Genomic DNA, 19,067 nt, shown 5'->3' on the forward strand with positions numbered 1-19,067 from the left:
ATTTATGGCTTTGAATCTATTAATTTAAGAAACAAGATTGGACTAATAAGATAGAATGAAAAGGAACTGGTGAGCTCTAGGAGGCTAGTAAAAACACAGGATGGCCCCATTATTTAATTTAAGCTATTAAAGCTCAAGACTGTTCTTTGAGACATTCTGAACAAGAGTCTATGAGAACTTTCAGTGTGAATACCTTGGAAACGCTCAAAGAAGATGAAAGATGTGTGATTCAAGAAATCACTTCTGCACATGAAATTATGACTGAGATGGCCTAAAAACATGGCAAGAAGGACAGCTCTGATAAATCTGTTTTCCAGGGGGGGCATTCATTCCATACTATATAGATTTTTGAAGATTTTATTTCCATTTTATTCAATTTGACTATGTAAAGAACCATTCTAGGTGCTGGGAATCAAAAGACATCAAGCATCCTTACCTTCAAAGAGTTTATATTTGGGGAACACAAAGCATATACAGATAAGTCAATGCAAAAAGACAAAACAACACAAAGATTTTTAAGAGGGGAGAATATAAGCAATTGGGGGGCTCAAGAAAAGCTTCATGTAGGAGGAGGCACCTGAGCTTTTTCTTGAAGAAAGCTAGGGATCCTATGAAGCAGAGGTAAAAAGAGGAGCAGATGGGATGTTCTAGACAAAGAACATTTTGTTCTTTTCCCAAGTTAACCTGCTTAATTAACGTGCTTAAGCAACAGAGAGGAAAACTAGAAGTCATAATACCAATGAAATCTTTTTTATGTAATGTCAGACAAGTCACTAAATGTCTCTGTAAATTGACTAACCAAATGCATTTAAAATAGTGGTCAAACTCCTCAAACACAAAGTGTTAGGAAAAGGCCAAATAATAGGCCAGAGGCAATTAACAAGAAGGTTAAAATAAAGTCTGTCTTCTTCTCTTTATCCTTGCCTGATAAGTCCTAACAATACTTACAATACTTCTAGGCCCCGGAGAGCTCTAAAAGCCCCATCTTCAATACAGCTTATCTGGTTCTTATCCAGCTGTCTGCAGAGCAAAAGAAAAAGGAGAGTTTTATTTTTTTTATTTATTTAATATTTCCCCCAGTTAAATTCAAAACAAAAAAAAATATATTTTTACATTTGTTTCTAAAATCTTTGAGTTCTAGGTTCTTCCCCTTATCTCCTTTTCCCTCATCTCCACCCACAATTAAGAAACCACTTGTGAAGTTATGCAAAACATTAGAAGGAGAGTTTTAGACAGAAGAACACAGTCCTTTAATCTGGTCACAGAAAAAGGAAGGAGACTGCAGCATAGGATGCAATGGCACAGGCTGAGCTGGAAAGGTAGGAATCAACACTAGGATTATGTCAAGGGCTTTGAGGTAAAAGTAAAGGCAAAAAGGATAAGATTTTATCATTCAACGCCCCACCTTGTGGGTAGCTTTTGCTCACTGATGTTTAATCATGCTCCTAAAAGCCAACTGGTCTTCAACTCAGTATGCTAAGTTCTTTCTCTAAAAGAACAAGTTTTGGCCATGGCAGATCTACCACACATATACACCTCCTAAAGGCAAACTTTGACTCCTCTGACCCAGCAGGGCAGTCTGAATGGTACCTATTGGGAACCCAAAGGGCTCTAGAAAGAGACTCAGCAGGAGAAAACCAGACCTCTCGTTCCAGCTCTTCAAAGTGATCTAGGTGGCAACTTACAGGTTTTTTAGGTCAGTGGCTCCACGGAATGCTTTCCTGGGGATGGCCTGGATGGCATTCTCACTCAGATCCCTGTGGAAATGAAAAAAAGGAAGGAAGAAAATGGTCAGAAGGGAGATTCTTTTAAATATTTCTCAAGACAGTCAAAAAGAAAGGAAGAAAAGAAGAGAGACTAGAACTAGTGCTTCATGGTTGAGTCTGAGAACTGAAAATTTGAGATAATTTATATGTCCACTCTCTTAGAGAAATCCCTCCCTTGTTCATTCCACTTGTTTCCCTGGTATATCTTTTCATATCATAAGAAATCATCAATCTATCTTCTTGTTCTGCAGGGATATTGAGGCAGGAGGTCTCCAAATGCTTCCTGAAGATGCCTGGATCCATTTAATGCCTTATCAGGAATTCTAGTTTGAGAGAGAAAATTCCAGTCCACTCCCTTATTACAGTGAATTTGGGAGAAAACTATGGCTCCAGTTTTACTATTTTCATATTCTTGCTTGAGGATTCAAATAGTGGATGAAGGGAAAGATTATAAATTTACCAAGATGTTAGACTTCTTTAACTAACCAAAATCAAGTTGAGCACGGGCTCTGTAAGACCTTCTATCCTCCCCTTTCTCTCCACTCTGTCACATTGTCTCAAAGAATGTAAGCAGCTCAGCCCCTTGCAAGCAGACAGGGTGGTACCCGTACCAGCTGGTCTAGAAAACCCTGTGCCTGGGATGTCATTATCCATCCCTCCTGATTGCTTAATAATTATACTTAGCTGCTGCAAAGCAATTCCCATGAAGCCTGCCCTGTGGTTTGGAGGGCATAGCTAATCAGGGATTTAATTACTTTACCATTAATTAATGTTACTCTAAAAACCCTAACAAGCCATTTGCACCAGAAGGAACCCCATGACTCCTGGTGATCCAAGGCAGATTCCTGATTCCCTTTTCTAGACCTTGCCTCTGAGAGAATGATCATCACTCCTGGAACCACCCTATCTGCCTTTCCGGTCCTCTCTCTTCCATTTATTATATTATGAAGTATTATAGATATCTATATGATGATACATCAAGGATATCACCCAAAAGAAGCCACCTCTATTCTTACTTTTTCTTCTGATTCAATTTTATTTTATTTTCAGTTCCAAATTTTCTCCTTCCCCTCTCCTCCCACACTCATTGGGAAGATAAGGAAAACAAAGCCCATTAAAAAGGCTTATGGTCATGTAAGACAAATTCCTGAGTTAGCCAGCTCCAAAAAAAAGGAGAGGGAAGGAGGATCTGCACCCTGAGTCTATTACTTTATCTGGAGATGGAAAGCATGTTTCATCATGGAGTCTTAAATAATTGTAGTTGGTAAATGTTGGTAAAAGTTACTGATTCTTTTTGAGTTAACTGTTGTTACAGTAGTGTTTTTAATGTATATATTGTATTCCCGGTTCTTCTACACTCTGTATCAGTCCATGATAACCCTTTGAGCTGGGTACTTAGTCTCTCTTGATAGATAAGGGAACTAAGTCCTGGAGAGATGAATTGACCCACAGATACTCATGGCCACAGAGCTAACAAGTTCATGGGATCCATAGACCTAAGGCTAAGCAGAACCTTAGAGGTCATTGAAACCAATTCCTTCATTTTACAAATGAGAAAACTAACTTCCAAGAGATGAAATGACTTGCCCCTGGTCACTGAACTACTGTTAGGTAAGGATTTGAATTCAGGTCTTCCTGACTCAAAGTTAAAGCACTATAGCCACTCCATCCTTCTGCGTACAAAAGTTCTACTGTTTACGTTTATATATTTGTTTTCATCAAGAAACAAATTCTGTAGTTATTCCATATTAGTACTGTCCATATCCAATATTTCACTGGGGAACTATTATAGCTCTTTACCAATGTCAGTTAGTGTCTTACTGTGATTGTAGTTGTAGCTCAGAATGTAGTAATTAGCAGATGATCTGTCCTCTAAATCCATTTGTTGTGTTATGGCTTAGACCTGACATCCTCTAAGGTCTCTGCCATATTTGAGTTTTTAATTATTCGATGATTCTTTGATCCTTGCTGCACATTTTGCTCATGTACAGCATGTCATTGAATTAGCATAACATAACAAGTCAAACTAGACGTTAATGAACCACAAATTAATGGCAGCCACATTCTCTAAGCTTAAATATTGTTAACATAAAGATGAAATAGTTTGATAAAACATCAGTATTATGAAACATAAAATAGTTTAGCAATTACAGGAAAGAAAAAGATCAAATACCTTAATAATAGCAATTCCTTACTCTAGATATCAATAATGATAAATATACATTGTACACTAAAAATGTCAATTATGTACTAATCTAGTTCTAGGGATAGAATAAAAAATATGGGGAAAGAGGCGGGGGTAGAGGGAGTGAGACAGGGAGAGAAAGGGAGAACACAAAAAGGACAATGTTACTGAGTCATCATAGTATAATTCATGTCAAACTGGCCATCTACAAAAAACAAATAAATGACAGAAAAAATGAATCCCAATTCTTAGTACCACCAGCTTAATACTATCACCAAAGGCTCAGCTGGGGTGATATATTGCCTACCTTAGATAACTTTTATTATAACAACTAGGACAGGCCAGTTAATGCTATACAGTTTGATTGGGGATGCCATTCTAACTTGTATTTTCTTACTCATGACAATGACATCCACAGCACTACTGATAGTAAATGCAAGGTTACATAGCAATAAGCTATTACATCCTCAAAGAAATTTATACATTACCAAAGAATGAGCTGTGGACAGCAGTTGTATTATTGAAAGGTCCAAAACCTTTCAGCTCCATTAATTTTCTTTTTTTTTTTTTATTTAATAGCCTTTTATTTACAGGATATATACATGGTAACTTTACAGCATTAACAATTGCCAAACCTCTTGTTCCAATTTTTCACCTCTTACCCCACCCCACCCTCCCTAAATGGCAGGATGACCAGTAGATGTTAAATATATTAAAATATAACTTAGATACATAATAAGTATACATGACCAAAACATTATTTTGCTGTACAAAAGAATCAGACTCTGAATTATTGTACAATTAGCTTGTGAAGGAAATCAAAAATGCAGGTGTGCATAAATATAGGGATTAGGAATTCAATGTAATGGTTTTAGTCATCTCCCAGAGTTCTTTTTCTGGGTATAGCAAGTTCAGTTCATTACTGCTCCATTAGAAATGATTTGGTTGATCTAGTTGCTGAGGATGGCCTGATCCATCAGAACTGGTCATCATCTAGTATTGTTGTTGAAGTATATAATGATCTCCTGGTCCTGCTCATTTCACTCAGCATCAGTTCGATGTAAGTCTCTCAGGCCTTTCTGAAATCATCCTGTTGGTCATTTCTTACAGAACAGTAATATTCCATAATTTTCATATACCACAATTTATTCAGCCATTCTCCAACTGATGGACATCCATTCAGTTTCCAGTTTCTAGCCACTACAAAAGGGCTGCCACAAACATTCGTGCACATACAGGTCCCTTTCCTTCTTTATAATCTCTTTGGGATATAATCCCAGTAGTAACACTGCTGGATCAAAGGGTATGCACAGTTTGATAACTTTTTGAGCATAGTTCCAAACTACTCTCCAAAATGGTCCATTAATTTTCCATGAAGAAGACACATACTACATGTCTTGAGTTCTGTTTTTCTCTTTGTTTCTATCTCCCCAAACCCAACTTATTAGTTACTGATTTTCCCATAGGAAAAAAATATTTATGGTGACAGGAAAAGAAAGTGCTACTTTACCTAAGCTCATGGCTTTCTTCTTTCCAAAGATTCCCTATGCGACACTAGCTAATGATGATTTCATCTTTTTTTTGTTGTTGTTTTATATATTTTAAACATTCTTTTCTTTTTCAATTTTAATTTACAAATTCTCTTTCCCCTCCCCTCCGCTGAGAATGCAAGTAATATTTTATAAATTATACATGTGAAACCATGAATACATTTCCATGTTTGCCATTCCCCAAAAGCAAGAAAAAGAAAGAAAGTGAGAAAATTACACTTCAATTTACACTCAGAGCTGATCAGTTCTCTCTCTGGAGGTATATAGCATATTTTCATGTTTTACATCATGGTAGTGATTAGAGTAGCCAAGTCTTTCACAATTGGTCATCATTACAACATTATGCTTAATATACACATTGATAACTTTGCATCAATTTGCCAACTTTTTCTGAAACCAAGCCCCTTGTCGTTTCCTGCAGCACATTAGTACTCCATCATGATCATATGCTACAATTTGTTCAGCCATTCTCTAATCGATGATCATTTCCCAATTCTTTGCCACCACAAAAAGAACTACTATACATATATTTGTAACATATAGTAGGGGAATATTGCTGGATCAAAGGGTATGCAGAGTTTTATAGCCCTTTGGGTATAGTTCCAAATTATTCTCCTGAATAGTTGAACCATTTCACAACTCCACCAGTTGTACTGATTTCATTTTGAAACAGTGATCAAAATTCAAGTCTAAGATCATAGCTCAAGCTAATTCCTCACCCCAAGGGAATTAGTGGGGGGCAGATGGGGCAAAAACCACAATTACTATGTTATCATGTTGCCTCAAAGGGAGTATAAACACCATTTTCCTGAGGGCTAAATATTTGAGTCATTCAAAACTTAATAATGGTCCAAACCCTTCTGCTGTAGAGGCAGGTGTGGTCCAGGTAAGAGAAAGAAAATGACGGAAAGGAAAGGGGAAGAGACCGAAATCAAGGTAACCCCAGGAAGGAATAAAAAGAATTTATGGAGAAAGAAAATAATGATTTCACCTTCTAATCTCCACTCCTAAGGAGACAAGGCATTGGAATGAGAACAAGTTAACAATTGCAGTGAAAGAAATTTTTCAAAAAGACCAGGAAATTGAAAATGTACCTACAGATGTAGACTCTGGCACTCCCCAAAAAGTGATCATAAAACTTATAAGGTGATTGCTGATCTATCTCCTCAGGTTTGGCTGACATACAGAGAGAAATTTTAGCATCAAATTATGTCATGTAGTTTTGTATGAATTTAGACATTCCTACATTAGATATTCCAACATCTATGAAAAGATGCTGAATCTTCCTTGCACAAAAATCAAGAGTTTGGCAAGTCATCACAATCAAACTTTTGTTAATTCTGGATGGAGTGCAAATTAAAATGGGAAGGAAATTAGGTTTTTAAAAAGATTCTTATTGGACCTATCTTTTCATTATTGGAATTTAAACTTATATCACATAGTTTGTAACATGGACACTGCCTTTCAGACTTTTATTCTTTTTTTTTTTTTTAATGCGTCCATCAATGGACTACCATTAAATTAGAGGTCAGATATTTAATAATTTGGATATTTCCTAACGTACTCTTTCTCATCTCACCTTTTCTCTCTCCAGAGATGGGAGAGTAGAAGGACAATGGTTCTAAATATTTTTATCATATTTTATCTTTATAAATTTCTTCAGAAATTTATGTTGTGTTCATTTGATTGAGTGGTTTTCTCTTTTTGATGGAAGAAGAGTTCTGTTTTAGTTCTCTCTGTCTGTGTCTCCTCTTCTCCTTTCGTTCTCCCCCTTCTTCCTTCTCCCTTTTCTTCTTCCTTTTCCCCCTTCTTCTTCCTTCTCCTTCTTCTTCCTTCTCTCCCTTCTCTCCCTTCTTCCCCTTCTTCCTCTTTCTCCCTCCCTCTCTCCCCACTCTCCCCTTCTCTTCCCTCTGAGGGATTAGAGATTCTTTTACTTTTACAAGGGGTCCAAGGCACTTCTCTGAAAATGGGTTAATATAGCCTGGAAACATCATCCAATATTTCTACAATTTGCAACTTTTGCTTCTCTCTCCTCTCTCCCATGTGCTTACATATATTTCTTCTTCCTCTGATGAACTCTAGCCCTTTGCATAAATTTTCTGCTTATTTATTTCTATTTTTATGCCTTATTATTGTGTGTGGTTTCAAGTTAGAAACCGTTACAATGAAGTCCCATATGATTGAGCTAATTCTCATTTTGACAAACACTGATTCATGTGCTTATCTTTGAGCTGATATTCTCCCAAGGAATATTTTAATTCAGTAAGCTTATGGTCCTATTTTCAAAGATAGATCTGTGAAAATGTCAGCAATTGGGTGCAATTTGCTAAGCTATGCTATTGCCAAAGTCAAAAGATTCCAGGTTCATGAGATTCTTCAGATCTATATAAAATAAGCATGTGCCCATGTATGCCAAAGCGTAGGCAATGCCTTTGCTGGTTTTTACCCCTGATTGCTCTTTCTGTGGGTGCACTAATGATGCATTTGCTTCTAAAAATTGGAAAACAAAGTAGAATGTTAGATTATCATTTTGAAACTGAAAAAAAGAACCCATAGTAAGAAAAGTATAGTTCTAACTGATAAGCCCCACCATGAAAATGTCAATGAATTTAGAAAATCAGTATCTATGGTCTTCCATAATATCTAACCCTTTGTGTTTGGGTCTTGACCCAAAACTATTGGTGAGTTGTCTCTCTAACTAACTCCCTATTCCTGCTCAGATTTTGTAGATTAAGGATCACAGAATCTCAGAGTTACAAGGGACTATGGGAATCCTCTCTACAACACACCCAAACAAGGAGTAACCTATCCCCTGCTCTGAAACCTTCAATGCCAGAGAACTTCCCGTGAGTTTGTCCTATCCCTCAAAAACAAAACAAACAAACAAACAAAAAACCTAATAGTTTCTTCAGCAATTCTGGTTATTTTCTTCATATTGAGACAAAAATCTTGTTTCCCAACTTTGACAATTTGTCACCCCCAAACACACATGATTCTTTGCTTTATTTGGCTTACGACCTGAATTCAGGGATGCTGTTCTAGGAAATTATATTTGGGAAGTTAGTACAAACATAAGTTTTGTTATTATGTAGAGTGGTAAGCAGGTGGGAACAAAAGCACAAATATATTACATGGCAATATAGACTAACAAAAATCTGGTCCCACAAATGCAAAGAAATTCACCCAATTCAAGAGGGAAAGAGATGTAAACAAGTCTAAGCAGGGAAGTTTTATACTTTAAAAATGTGGGAGGGAACATTCCTAATTAGAATTAGATGCAATGGGGAAATTCTCAGAATCACCAATGGATTCCAGTCTCAAGTAAGGGCAGTTTCCTTCTTTGTAGCAAAATCTGAGTCAAGCTTTCAGTTGATTCTCTGAGAGAGAAGTAATAGGAGGATTTAAAGCCCCTGCAGTAAGCCAGGAGTCTTAGTCAGAAACCTCAAACATTAACAACTTCTCCTTGAGTCAGAATGGTTCAAGACTGTGGAAAAATATACACTGTCATTGCCTATATGTTTTATGGGCACTTAACGGAAGTGACTCCATATCGAAGTCCTGTTGTCATAACTATAACATCAAACAACATATTTTTCAAAAATCCAATTATCATACTCTTGGTCACAGGGGATTCCCTTTCTCTCCCATTGGCTGATTGGGTGGCATCTGGACATGTGGAAAACAGGTACATCATGCAAGAATCACCCTGTAGCTACATAGTATTAAGTTTTCTCTCTCCTCCTCCTCCTTCATTCCTTCCCTCCTCTTCCTCCTCCTCCTCCTCCTTCTCTTCCTTCTCCTCCTCCTCCTCCTCCTTCTCCTTCTCCTTCTCTCTCTCTCTCTCTCTCTCTTTCTCCCTCCCTCCCTCCCCTCCATCTATGTTTCTCTGTCTCTTCCTCTCCTCCTCCTCCTTCTTTATCTTTTTGTCTCACTCTGTCTTGCTCTCTCTTCCTTTCTTCTTTTCTCTATCTTTCCCTCTTCCTCTTTCTCTCTCCATCTCTGTTTCTCCCCATCTTCTCCCTGTCTTCCTCTTCCTTCTTCTTCCTCTTTCTCTTCATCTTTGTTTGAATCTCTCTCTCCTATACTTGTATAACCTACTATTCTAATGTTTTCATTTTAGTTGCGATTACTGTGTCCTTGATGTCTAATTTGTTTGAATTGCTATGTGGATTCAGTGATAATATATATGAATAAAGTATGCAGCTGGGAATACAGAATCCCAGAATCATAAAACTTGAAAGTGACCTCAGAGGCCATCTGGTCCAATCTGTACTGGGGATACAGAGGATGGATTGCCTACTGACCTATGTATCCAAAAAAAAAAAAAAAAGAGAGAGAGCTTAGCTAACATGGACATATAGCTAGAGTAGCAAACTAACCTCTGAATGAATGTAAATAGTTTGATATATTTTGTGATGATTATAAATAATGGAACTTAGAGGCCTGTGATAGAACAGATAAAGTCCTGAATTTGGAATCTGAAAGATCTGCTCTGACACTTAGCAGTTGTGTGGCCACAGGCAAATTATTTTACTTCACCGAGCCTCAGTTTGCTCATCTCTAAAATGGGAGTGGTAAAGCCTATAATAAGCACTTGCCTCATAAATTGTTGCAAAGTTTAAATGAGATCATGTATACAAAGAACATTGTAAACAATAAAATGCTGCATATATGCTGGTTATCATAGTTATTGATAGTTATTGATATCATAGTTATCAGGCACCTGATAAATGGTTCCTCTGAATTATAGAAAGTCAACTTGGAGCCATTGTCAAACTGAAGAATCATGTAATCATGAAAGGAGAGTATCACAGGTATGCTTACTGAAGCAATCATGAAAGACATCCTACAACCACAATAATGATTCTGAGTATCCCATCTGAATAGTCAAACCATCCCACGTGGGTATTTGGGAGCAATGAGAAGCAATCTCATGGAGGTACTGGTTGGACTTTCTCAAGACTCCATTGCTTTCTTTCCCTTGAAAAGAGCAGTCCCCAATCTGGTTGATTATGTGACTATTTTTAAATACTATGAAAATATACTGCATGAATGAACAATTTGGCAATCAAACTTACTGAGCCTGGATCGGGATTAAAAGAAATTAGGCTCAAAAAACCCCACAAGATCATTCTGCAATTTTGTGTCACCCCCAAGAGTGTCCCTCTCTCACTTAACACTAATGGATAAGGAGAAAGGGAAAGTATGTGTAAGGCATTGTGCTAAACCCTTCACCACCATTACCTCATTTGATAAGTATTTCTGTTCTTTTAAAAGATGGCAAAAAGTTGTCCAAACTCATCTGCTATACTGCTATTTAACCTGTGCATGATGTAAAGGAAAACAAATCATTGCAAAGCCAGACTGAATCTAGGAAAGATGTTTGGGAACCAAATACTGTGTCTATGATAGTCCCACTTTGGGCAAGCAAGGAGTAGAGAATAAAGCATTGGACGATAAGATGAGCAAACATTTGAGAATAAATCTGAAACCTATACAAATTTTAGGGACTTTCCCCTCTCATCCTAGTATTTCCATTGCTTATTTGGATTTTTTTCCATAGTCTCTCCTATAGGTAGTTTTTCTCCTAGGGATTACCACACCAATTTACTCTCAAGCATGAAACACAATTTCTTACTATCTGGATAGCCTCCAAAGGCATAATTCTAGCTAAAAGTCACTCTGATCCAGATAATGTGGACTGCACAAAGTCTAATTAAGATCATAGTCTAGACTGAGGTCTACTATCCCAATTCACTTTCCCACCTAGCTCTGGAGGGCTATAAAAACATTTCCTCTAAGCCTTCCTATTCCTATTTCTTGGTTGTGCTTGGCTTCCTGGGATACATTCTGGGCAGGTTTTATCAAACAGGGTTTACTAGTGAGTCAAGAATCTCAATTCAGAGAGATAAGCAATTGTTTGAACTGCAGGTCCAGAGCCCACAGGAATCTGTACTCAATGTTGATGGCACTAATAATTGACATATATAACTGTTAATGACTTCAATAAAATTTGTTATGTTCCATGACTATAAAAGTCTGTTATGTTGTCACTACATCTAATTCAAACTCAAGTTCTGTTTAGTTCATCCATCAGGTTAACACACTCTCTTTGGATGATGTTATTAGCATCCATAAGTTCAGAGAGCCTCCTCACAGATGAAACCCAAATCTGTTCTCATCTCTCTCAAAAACTAGCTCTAGGCCCACATCACCAACTATCTTCCTGATAAACATCTTCATCTGGATACCCCACAGATATTTCGAACTCAACATGCCCAAAAGTGAACCCATTATCTTCCTCTTTAAAGCCATCACTTCCTAAATTTCCATATTTCCATTGAAATGAAACAAAAATAGAACAATCAACAATAAGGCAAGGACTGCTTTTTCCCCTAGCTTTACTGCCATAACTTGGCACAGAACCTGGTAAACAATATACCCTTCACAAATGATTTTTGATGGCATCATTGACTGCTTAGTTGGTCGATTTGTTGAGAGCACGGTCATCATTCCTGTCATCCAAGTTTGTATTCTCAAGAATATCCTTGAGGTCTCCCTCTCCATGCTATTTCTACAATACCTCCTATTTCTGTCCTCTTCTCACCTTGCACCCACAGAGTTACCAGTCCAATTCAGACTCTCTTTACCTCTTGATTACTGTCTCCTAATTGGTCCTTCTGCTTTCATTCTTTCCCTTCTGTAGACCCATCCACCAGATAGCTGCCAAAATAATTTTCATAAAGCACATTCCTAATTATTCCAAAGAATATCTAGTGAGTCCTTATTGCCTCTAGGTTAAAATACAGACATCTCAGTTTGGCAGTTAAAACACTCACAGTCTGGCTCCAACATTGCTTTCCTCACTCACTACACATTACTCCCCTTCACATTCCTGACGTTCAAGCCAAGTAAAGCCCAGAGTGCTCTATATGCTATTCCCCAAATCTAGTGTTCCATCTCTTACCATTATTCTGGTATACCTAGAGTGCCATAGCTTCTTCACTTTTGCTTTTTAGACTACTTGACCTCTTTCAAATCCATATCATGTGCCACTTCCAACAGGAAATCTTTCCTTATCTTTTTTTTTTTTTTTTTGTTAGTATTTTATCCTCAAAATATATTTTCTTATCTGTATATATATTATATTTTTCCAATAGACTACAAACTCCTTGAGAGACTTTTCTCTCTCCAATCTAGCACAGCACATTGATTATACTAGATTCTCAAAAAAACTGAATGGCCTAGAATCAAACTGGGCAAAAAGTTATAATCTACTGAGATGTTTTGAGACCATTACTTTATTGCTCAACATGTTGGCTATCCCTTCCAAGTTTTGCATTTTCATCATATTTGATAAGTACTCCATCTAAGCTTTTATCCAAGTTGGAGGAAAACACATTAATGAGCAGAGGACCAAGGACAAATCCCTAGATTGAGCCATTAAAGACTTGCCTTTAAGTTGATATTGAAACATTAATGACAACTCTTTGCAAATGTCCCCTGAGGGCTGAAGAGGTTAAATCCCTCGCCAAAAGTCATAGAGCTAGTAAAAAATTTTGCTAGAGGCAAAATTCAAACTCTGGTCTTAGATTCCACATCTAATAATCCATCCACTTTGCATCAATCTCCCATCTCAAGCCCAAGTTATTCTGACACCTAATCTAGGGCTCTTTGCATTACCTTACACTTCTTATATAATATTCCAACATATAAAGGTTATATATATATAAAGGTCAGTACTAATCCTACCTCCACCAACATGGACCACACCCTTCTATATCTTAGAATACTGTAACTGATAGATGATTTGGTTGAAAAATTCTTTAGTCTGCAGTCAATCTAGTGATGAGCCTCTTCAAATTTAGCTTGGGAAACAGACATACATTATCTCACTGGTTCATACTTAAAACTTTCCAACACTGATAGTCAATTAAACATTTATTAAGTATTTACTATGTGTCAGAGACTATACTAAATAGTAGAGATACAAAAAGAACCAAATGACAGTCCCTACCCTAATGGGATCTAAAAATAGGACCAGCTAGAACTTGGACTCTACTGATAAAGTATTCAAGAGCTCCAAGTAACCCCAAGTAATCTTTCAGAGGCATCAGAGCAAGACTTCAGTGGAAAGAACATTTTAATTAATGTAAGAAATATGAGGGGAAATCACAAAGTGGCTTTCACATGTGACAAGAAACTTGCTGTAATGGAAGGGACACTCGTCTTAGACTCAGAAAACCTGGGCACAAGTTCCATCTGTTTCATTTATTGGCTATGAGGAAAGTTACTCATTTCCTTCCCTATGAAATGAGTGGATTGGAATAGATGATCTTTGAAGTATATTATAGCTCTGCTATTCTGAAACAATCAAAAAAGCTCACATATATCACTTTGTGCATATATAAACACACTGAGGTAGTTAAGCTCCTTACAGGTAGGGATGGTTTCATTTATTGTGTACATATCCCCAGTACATAACATGGTAGACATTTAATTAATACTTGTTGAATAAGTACTTTATCCCCATTTTATATATGTGGAAACTAAAAAAGTTAAGTGGCTTATCTAAGATCATATGGTCAAAAAGTGGCCAAGCCACTGAATGAGACTGAAATCTTATTCTCAAATTTCCTAATCCAGAGACCGTTCCACAATTTCCTCATCGGTCTTATTTTCTCTAAAGTAAATTTATTTATATTATCATATGAAATATTCAAATCTGTACAAATTAATAATGAACCACTTTAAGGTTTACAAATCCCTTCACATACATTATCTCATTAGATCCTCACAACAACCTTATGAAATAGTTATGCAAGTATTATTTTCCTCCTTAGACAGGGATTGGAGGTTCAGAGAGGTATAATGACTTTTCAAATTTACCCAACTCATAAGTATCAGAGATAGGATTTGAAACCATGGTCTCTCCTGTGTGCTTTCCCCTGTACCACAGAAATATTTCAGTGTAAGTATTCCTTCTGATCATTCTCCTTATTTATTTTATCTGTGCCCCAGCTTTCTTCCTCCTATCCCTTCTTCCCTTGATCATCTTGACAATGTGAATTTTTTTCCTTGGACTATTCTTTTTTTGCTTCTTCTTCCTGATGTATCATATATCTGTGATGGCCCCTATTGCTTTAATATTTAAAACACTGATCATCACTAATCCTTTTATCCCTTTCAAATGAGATAGTATTTATAAAACACTTGGCACAGTACTTGGTGCATACTACTATGCACCCTTCCCTTCCCTTCCTTTTTTCTACTTTTGAATAAAAACTTTTTTTTCTTTGTACGCAACCTTAATCACTCCACAATCTCTCTACAATGTTCTTCAGCATAATCAATTACCTAAGCATATCAGCAATGTTAATAATCTGTTTATGGATATTGAGCAAGGAACTGCTTTTATTTTGAATCCCAACACTTCTTCATGTGTACTCTCAACTATTCCCTTTCTTTTCTTAGTCCACATCCATTAGATAAGTAGCCTTCAGTCTTCTTTTGTTCATTCAATTCAGTGGCAATATTTAAATTCTAGATTCTACATCACCCTCATCCTCTGGAGAAAACTAACAAAGAGATGTTTCCTACTCACAGGCCCTTTCTGAGATCTCCTGCATGTACAAGAGCTGCTTGAGCAATAGCTGCATTTGAGATTTCATTTTATTTTGAGCTGGTTACATAAACTACTGATTAATCAACAAGTGTTTATTAAGTGACTACTATATGCCAAGGATTATACCAAACAATGGGGAAAGAAAGACAAAAACAAAAATCTCTGCTTTCAAGGAACTTATGTTCTACTGGAGATACAATATGAAGTTATATAAATATGTACAAAATTAAATGAAGGTAATTTGACACTAGTGGGAGTCAAGGGCATCAGAAAAGGCATTACATGAAGAGAAACAATTTGAGCTGAGACTTAAAGAAACCAAAAAGATTCTAAGAAGTAGAAGTGATGAGGAGGGAATGTACTCTAGGCATAAGGGACAGTCACTGCAAAGGCACAACAGTAATAGATGGAGTTCATGTGTGAGCAATAACAGTGAGAATATCACTCTGGCTGGACCCACAGAAAAGGGAATCATATATTTAAAAAACTAGAAATGTAGTTGGAAGAAGGTTGGAAGGACTTTAAGAGCCAAATAAAGAAGTTTACATTTTTTCCTAAAGATAGCAGAGAGCCATTGGAGTATACTGAGTAGTGCAATAATGTGGTAAGACCCACAATTTAGAAAAATCACTTAGAAGAATAAACTGGAAGGGGGGAAAACTTCAAAAAAGGAGACTGTTATGCCAAAGTTCCCTTTTAATGTGGTGACCCAGTTCCTCCAATTGTCCTATTTAGTTATTCTGCCTTAGGTTTATAACCTTTTCCTCTTAATGTTTGAGATAAAGGTTTTATAGACATTCCTTCTTAATGTTTGCCAAGATAAAGGTTTATCCATTTTAGATGTCATTAGAATATCAGTAACCTCGCTCCATTAGGTATCCCCACCTAGGTCCCTCCATTATGTCACTGTTCTTGTTATTCTATAAAAAACTCGCTGTCCCGATACTCGGGGCTAGACTCTTTGAGATGATAGTCTCGTCTAGCCCTGGGATCAACATGGATCCATTGGTCCCAGTATTTCTCTCCATTTAATAAACTATTGAATTGGTCTCTAATCTCTGTCTTGCTCAGTTTCTTCGGCATTACAGACTAACTAGGAAACTGTTGCAGTTGTTGCAGTCAGGGGTGATAGATGGCAACAAGGGCTTGAATTAATGTGATGCCCACATGACCAGAGAAAAGAACACAGATGTGAGAAATTTTGTAGAGGTAGGAATCTTAAGAGTGGTTATATGGGAGGAATGCCATAAATTATTTATGGAATAAGGAAGAATGAAGAGCTAAGGGAAAAAAACTAAGGTTGTGAATCTGGATGACTGGAAAAAAGATATGCCCTCCACAATAATAGGGAAGGTTGGGTAGGGTTTATGTTAGGGGAGAAAGATAATGAGTTCTGTTTTGTACATCTTGAGTTTGAAATGACTACAAGGCACTTAGTCTGAAATAGCCAATAAATAGTTGGAGTTGTATGACCAGATATCAGTATGTTAGGACCAGAGGTCAGGAAATTGGGACTATGTATATGGAACTGCGAGATCACCTCATGAATGAATAAACAGAGAAATAATAATAGATACTAGAGTTTGGGGATATACTCACAGTGAAAAGTATAATGAACTAGCAAAGAAGATAAAGAAAAAAGTGGACAGACAGATGGGGGAAAACAATGTCATGTCATGAAAACCTGGAAAGGAGAGAACATCCAAGAGAAGAGATGGTTCACAGTATTAAATGCTACTAAGAGGCCAAAAAGGAGGACAATCAAGAAAAGACCATCAGATCTGGCAATTAGGAAATCATAGATAACTTTAGAAAGACCCAGTTACAGTTGAGTAAAGAGATTAGAAGTTGTATTACAAAGGGTTAAAAGAAGGACTCAAAAGGAGAGGGTGTGGAGGCAAAGAGAATAGATAACTTTACCTAGGAGTATGGCTGAAAAAGGATCAAAGATAATAGCTTTAGGGATTAATGGGCAATTTAAAATCTGGGAAGTTTATGTGTGATTGCAGGAATCAGAAAGAAATTGTAGACAGGGAAAGACTGAAAATTAGGAAAGGGGAATGATTGTAAATGCAATCTGTTATTGGTACCCTACTGTCTTTACACAAAATCACAGACTCTGAAAGTTGTAAAGGTCCTCAGAAATTATCTTGTTCAATTCTCCTTAAAGTATGAATCCTCTCTATAAAATCCCTAGTCAAAAAAAAAAAAAAAATCCTTCAGTTCCTGTTTAAGGACTGTATAATGACAAGGAACTCACTACCTCCCAAGAGATCCTATTCCATTATTGAACAACTTGAATTATTGGGAACTGTTTGCTTAGAATCATGGGATCAGACTCAGAAAAAGCCTTTGACAAAATACAGCACTCATTCCTTCTAAAAACACAAGAGAGCATGGGAATAAGTGGAGCTTACTTTAAAATGACAAGTAATATTTATCTAAAACCATCATCAAGCATTATCTATAATAAGAATAAACTCACAACCTTCCCAATATAATCAGGAGTGAAGCAAGGATGCCCATTATCACCTCTATTATTCAACATTGAACTAGAAATTTTAGCTTATCAATAAACAAAGAAAAGTTAAATTGAAGAAATTAGAATGTGGAAATCAAACAATAACCCTTACAGATATGATAATATTCTTAGAGAATCTTAGAGAGTCAATTAAAAAATTACTTAAAAGAATGAACACATTTAGAAAAGTTTTAGAATGTAAAATAAACCCAAATAAATCATCATTTCTAATATATTACCAACAAAGTCCAGCAGCAAGAGACAGAAAAACAAGTTCCATGTAAAATGACCAAAGACAATATATAACCATGGGATCATAGATGTTTAGCTAGAAAAGAATTTGAAGGTCCTCTATGTTAGAATCTTTACTAAAGTGTTAAGACATTTCTTTACAAAGTGTTAAAGACATTGGAGTTAATTTAATCTTAGAGTTATTTTGGGCCAGAACTTGAAACAAGGTACTAAGTGGAACTGATTGAACAATGCTTGTGTTCACACTTTTAGAAAGTTCATAAGTATCTAAGTACTCAATGGAGTTCACACGAGAATTCAGGGCTGGCTTAGTCTGAATTCATACCTCCCTTGAAATTCTTAGGACAAGAGAGCACTCTGGGAGATAACCCATAATCCCTGCCTCGAGAAGGAGGAGTTAACCTTTGGGAGATGATATATATGGAGGAAGCTCTGGGAGCGAAGAATTTCTCCGGAACATCAACAGGGCTCTGAGACAGAACACTCTGGAAGAAAAGACTACTCGCCACAGACTGGAGATTGAGAAGCCACGAGTCGGAGCTGGCTGGAGGCTGAAGAAAGCAGAGGCAGAAACCAAGGACAAAGCTGCAAGATCTCTTGGAGCCAGGCAGAGAGATAGGCCTCAACTAACCGGGCTAATTTTGGAAGGAGAAATAAACGTTTGCACTTTTACCAGCTGGCTGCGATTTTGGAGTAATTATTTATTTCAGCTGAGACTAAGGCTGCCTCCAGGAAGACCACCACACCTCCATTCCAGTCTTCTTACTTTACAGATGAGAAAACTAAGATGCCCAAGTCCTTAAGTAACTTGATAAAAGTCACACAGGTAGTAAGTGGCAGGGTCAGTATTTAAGACAAGGACCCCTGAATTAAAACCTATTGGTCTTTTATTTTTTCTTGTATTAAGCTGAAATTTGTCCTCCTATAACTTCCACTCATTGTTTTTAGGTTTGGGAGCAAGGTTTTGGGGTCAAGCAGACCCTCTCTTTGAGAGAAGTTAAAAATATTTGAAAACAATCATCAAGTCATGAGTCCCCTTCTGTCTTACCCTCTGTCCTCAACTTATTCTTATTTACTTCAGGCTCCAATTCCTCAACAAAACAGTCAAGACCTCAGACATAATTTTTCTCAATCTATATAATAAAATATCTTACAAGTATTTGGGTCA

The 19,067-nt window shown here is 36.8% G+C and overlaps 1 protein-coding gene across 2 annotated transcripts in view; it reads right to left on the reverse strand.

The window, feature by feature from the left end:
• Positions 1-19,067, reverse strand: part of SLIT1 (slit guidance ligand 1) — a 245,809-nt gene that overhangs the window by 72,371 nt on the left and 154,371 nt on the right. For both annotated transcript variants that reach the window (XM_031956187.1, XM_031956186.1), the window contains 2 exons: positions 1,686-1,757; positions 949-1,020 (listed from right to left, as the gene is read on the reverse strand). In XM_031956187.1, coding sequence (XP_031812047.1) covers positions 949-1,020; positions 1,686-1,757 — 144 coding nt within the window. The remainder of the gene's footprint in view (positions 1-948; positions 1,021-1,685; positions 1,758-19,067) is intronic.

Source organism: Sarcophilus harrisii, chromosome 2 (genome assembly GCF_902635505.1).
Source record: "Sarcophilus harrisii chromosome 2, mSarHar1.11, whole genome shotgun sequence".
NCBI classification, from domain to species: Eukaryota; Metazoa; Chordata; class Mammalia; order Dasyuromorphia; family Dasyuridae; genus Sarcophilus; species Sarcophilus harrisii.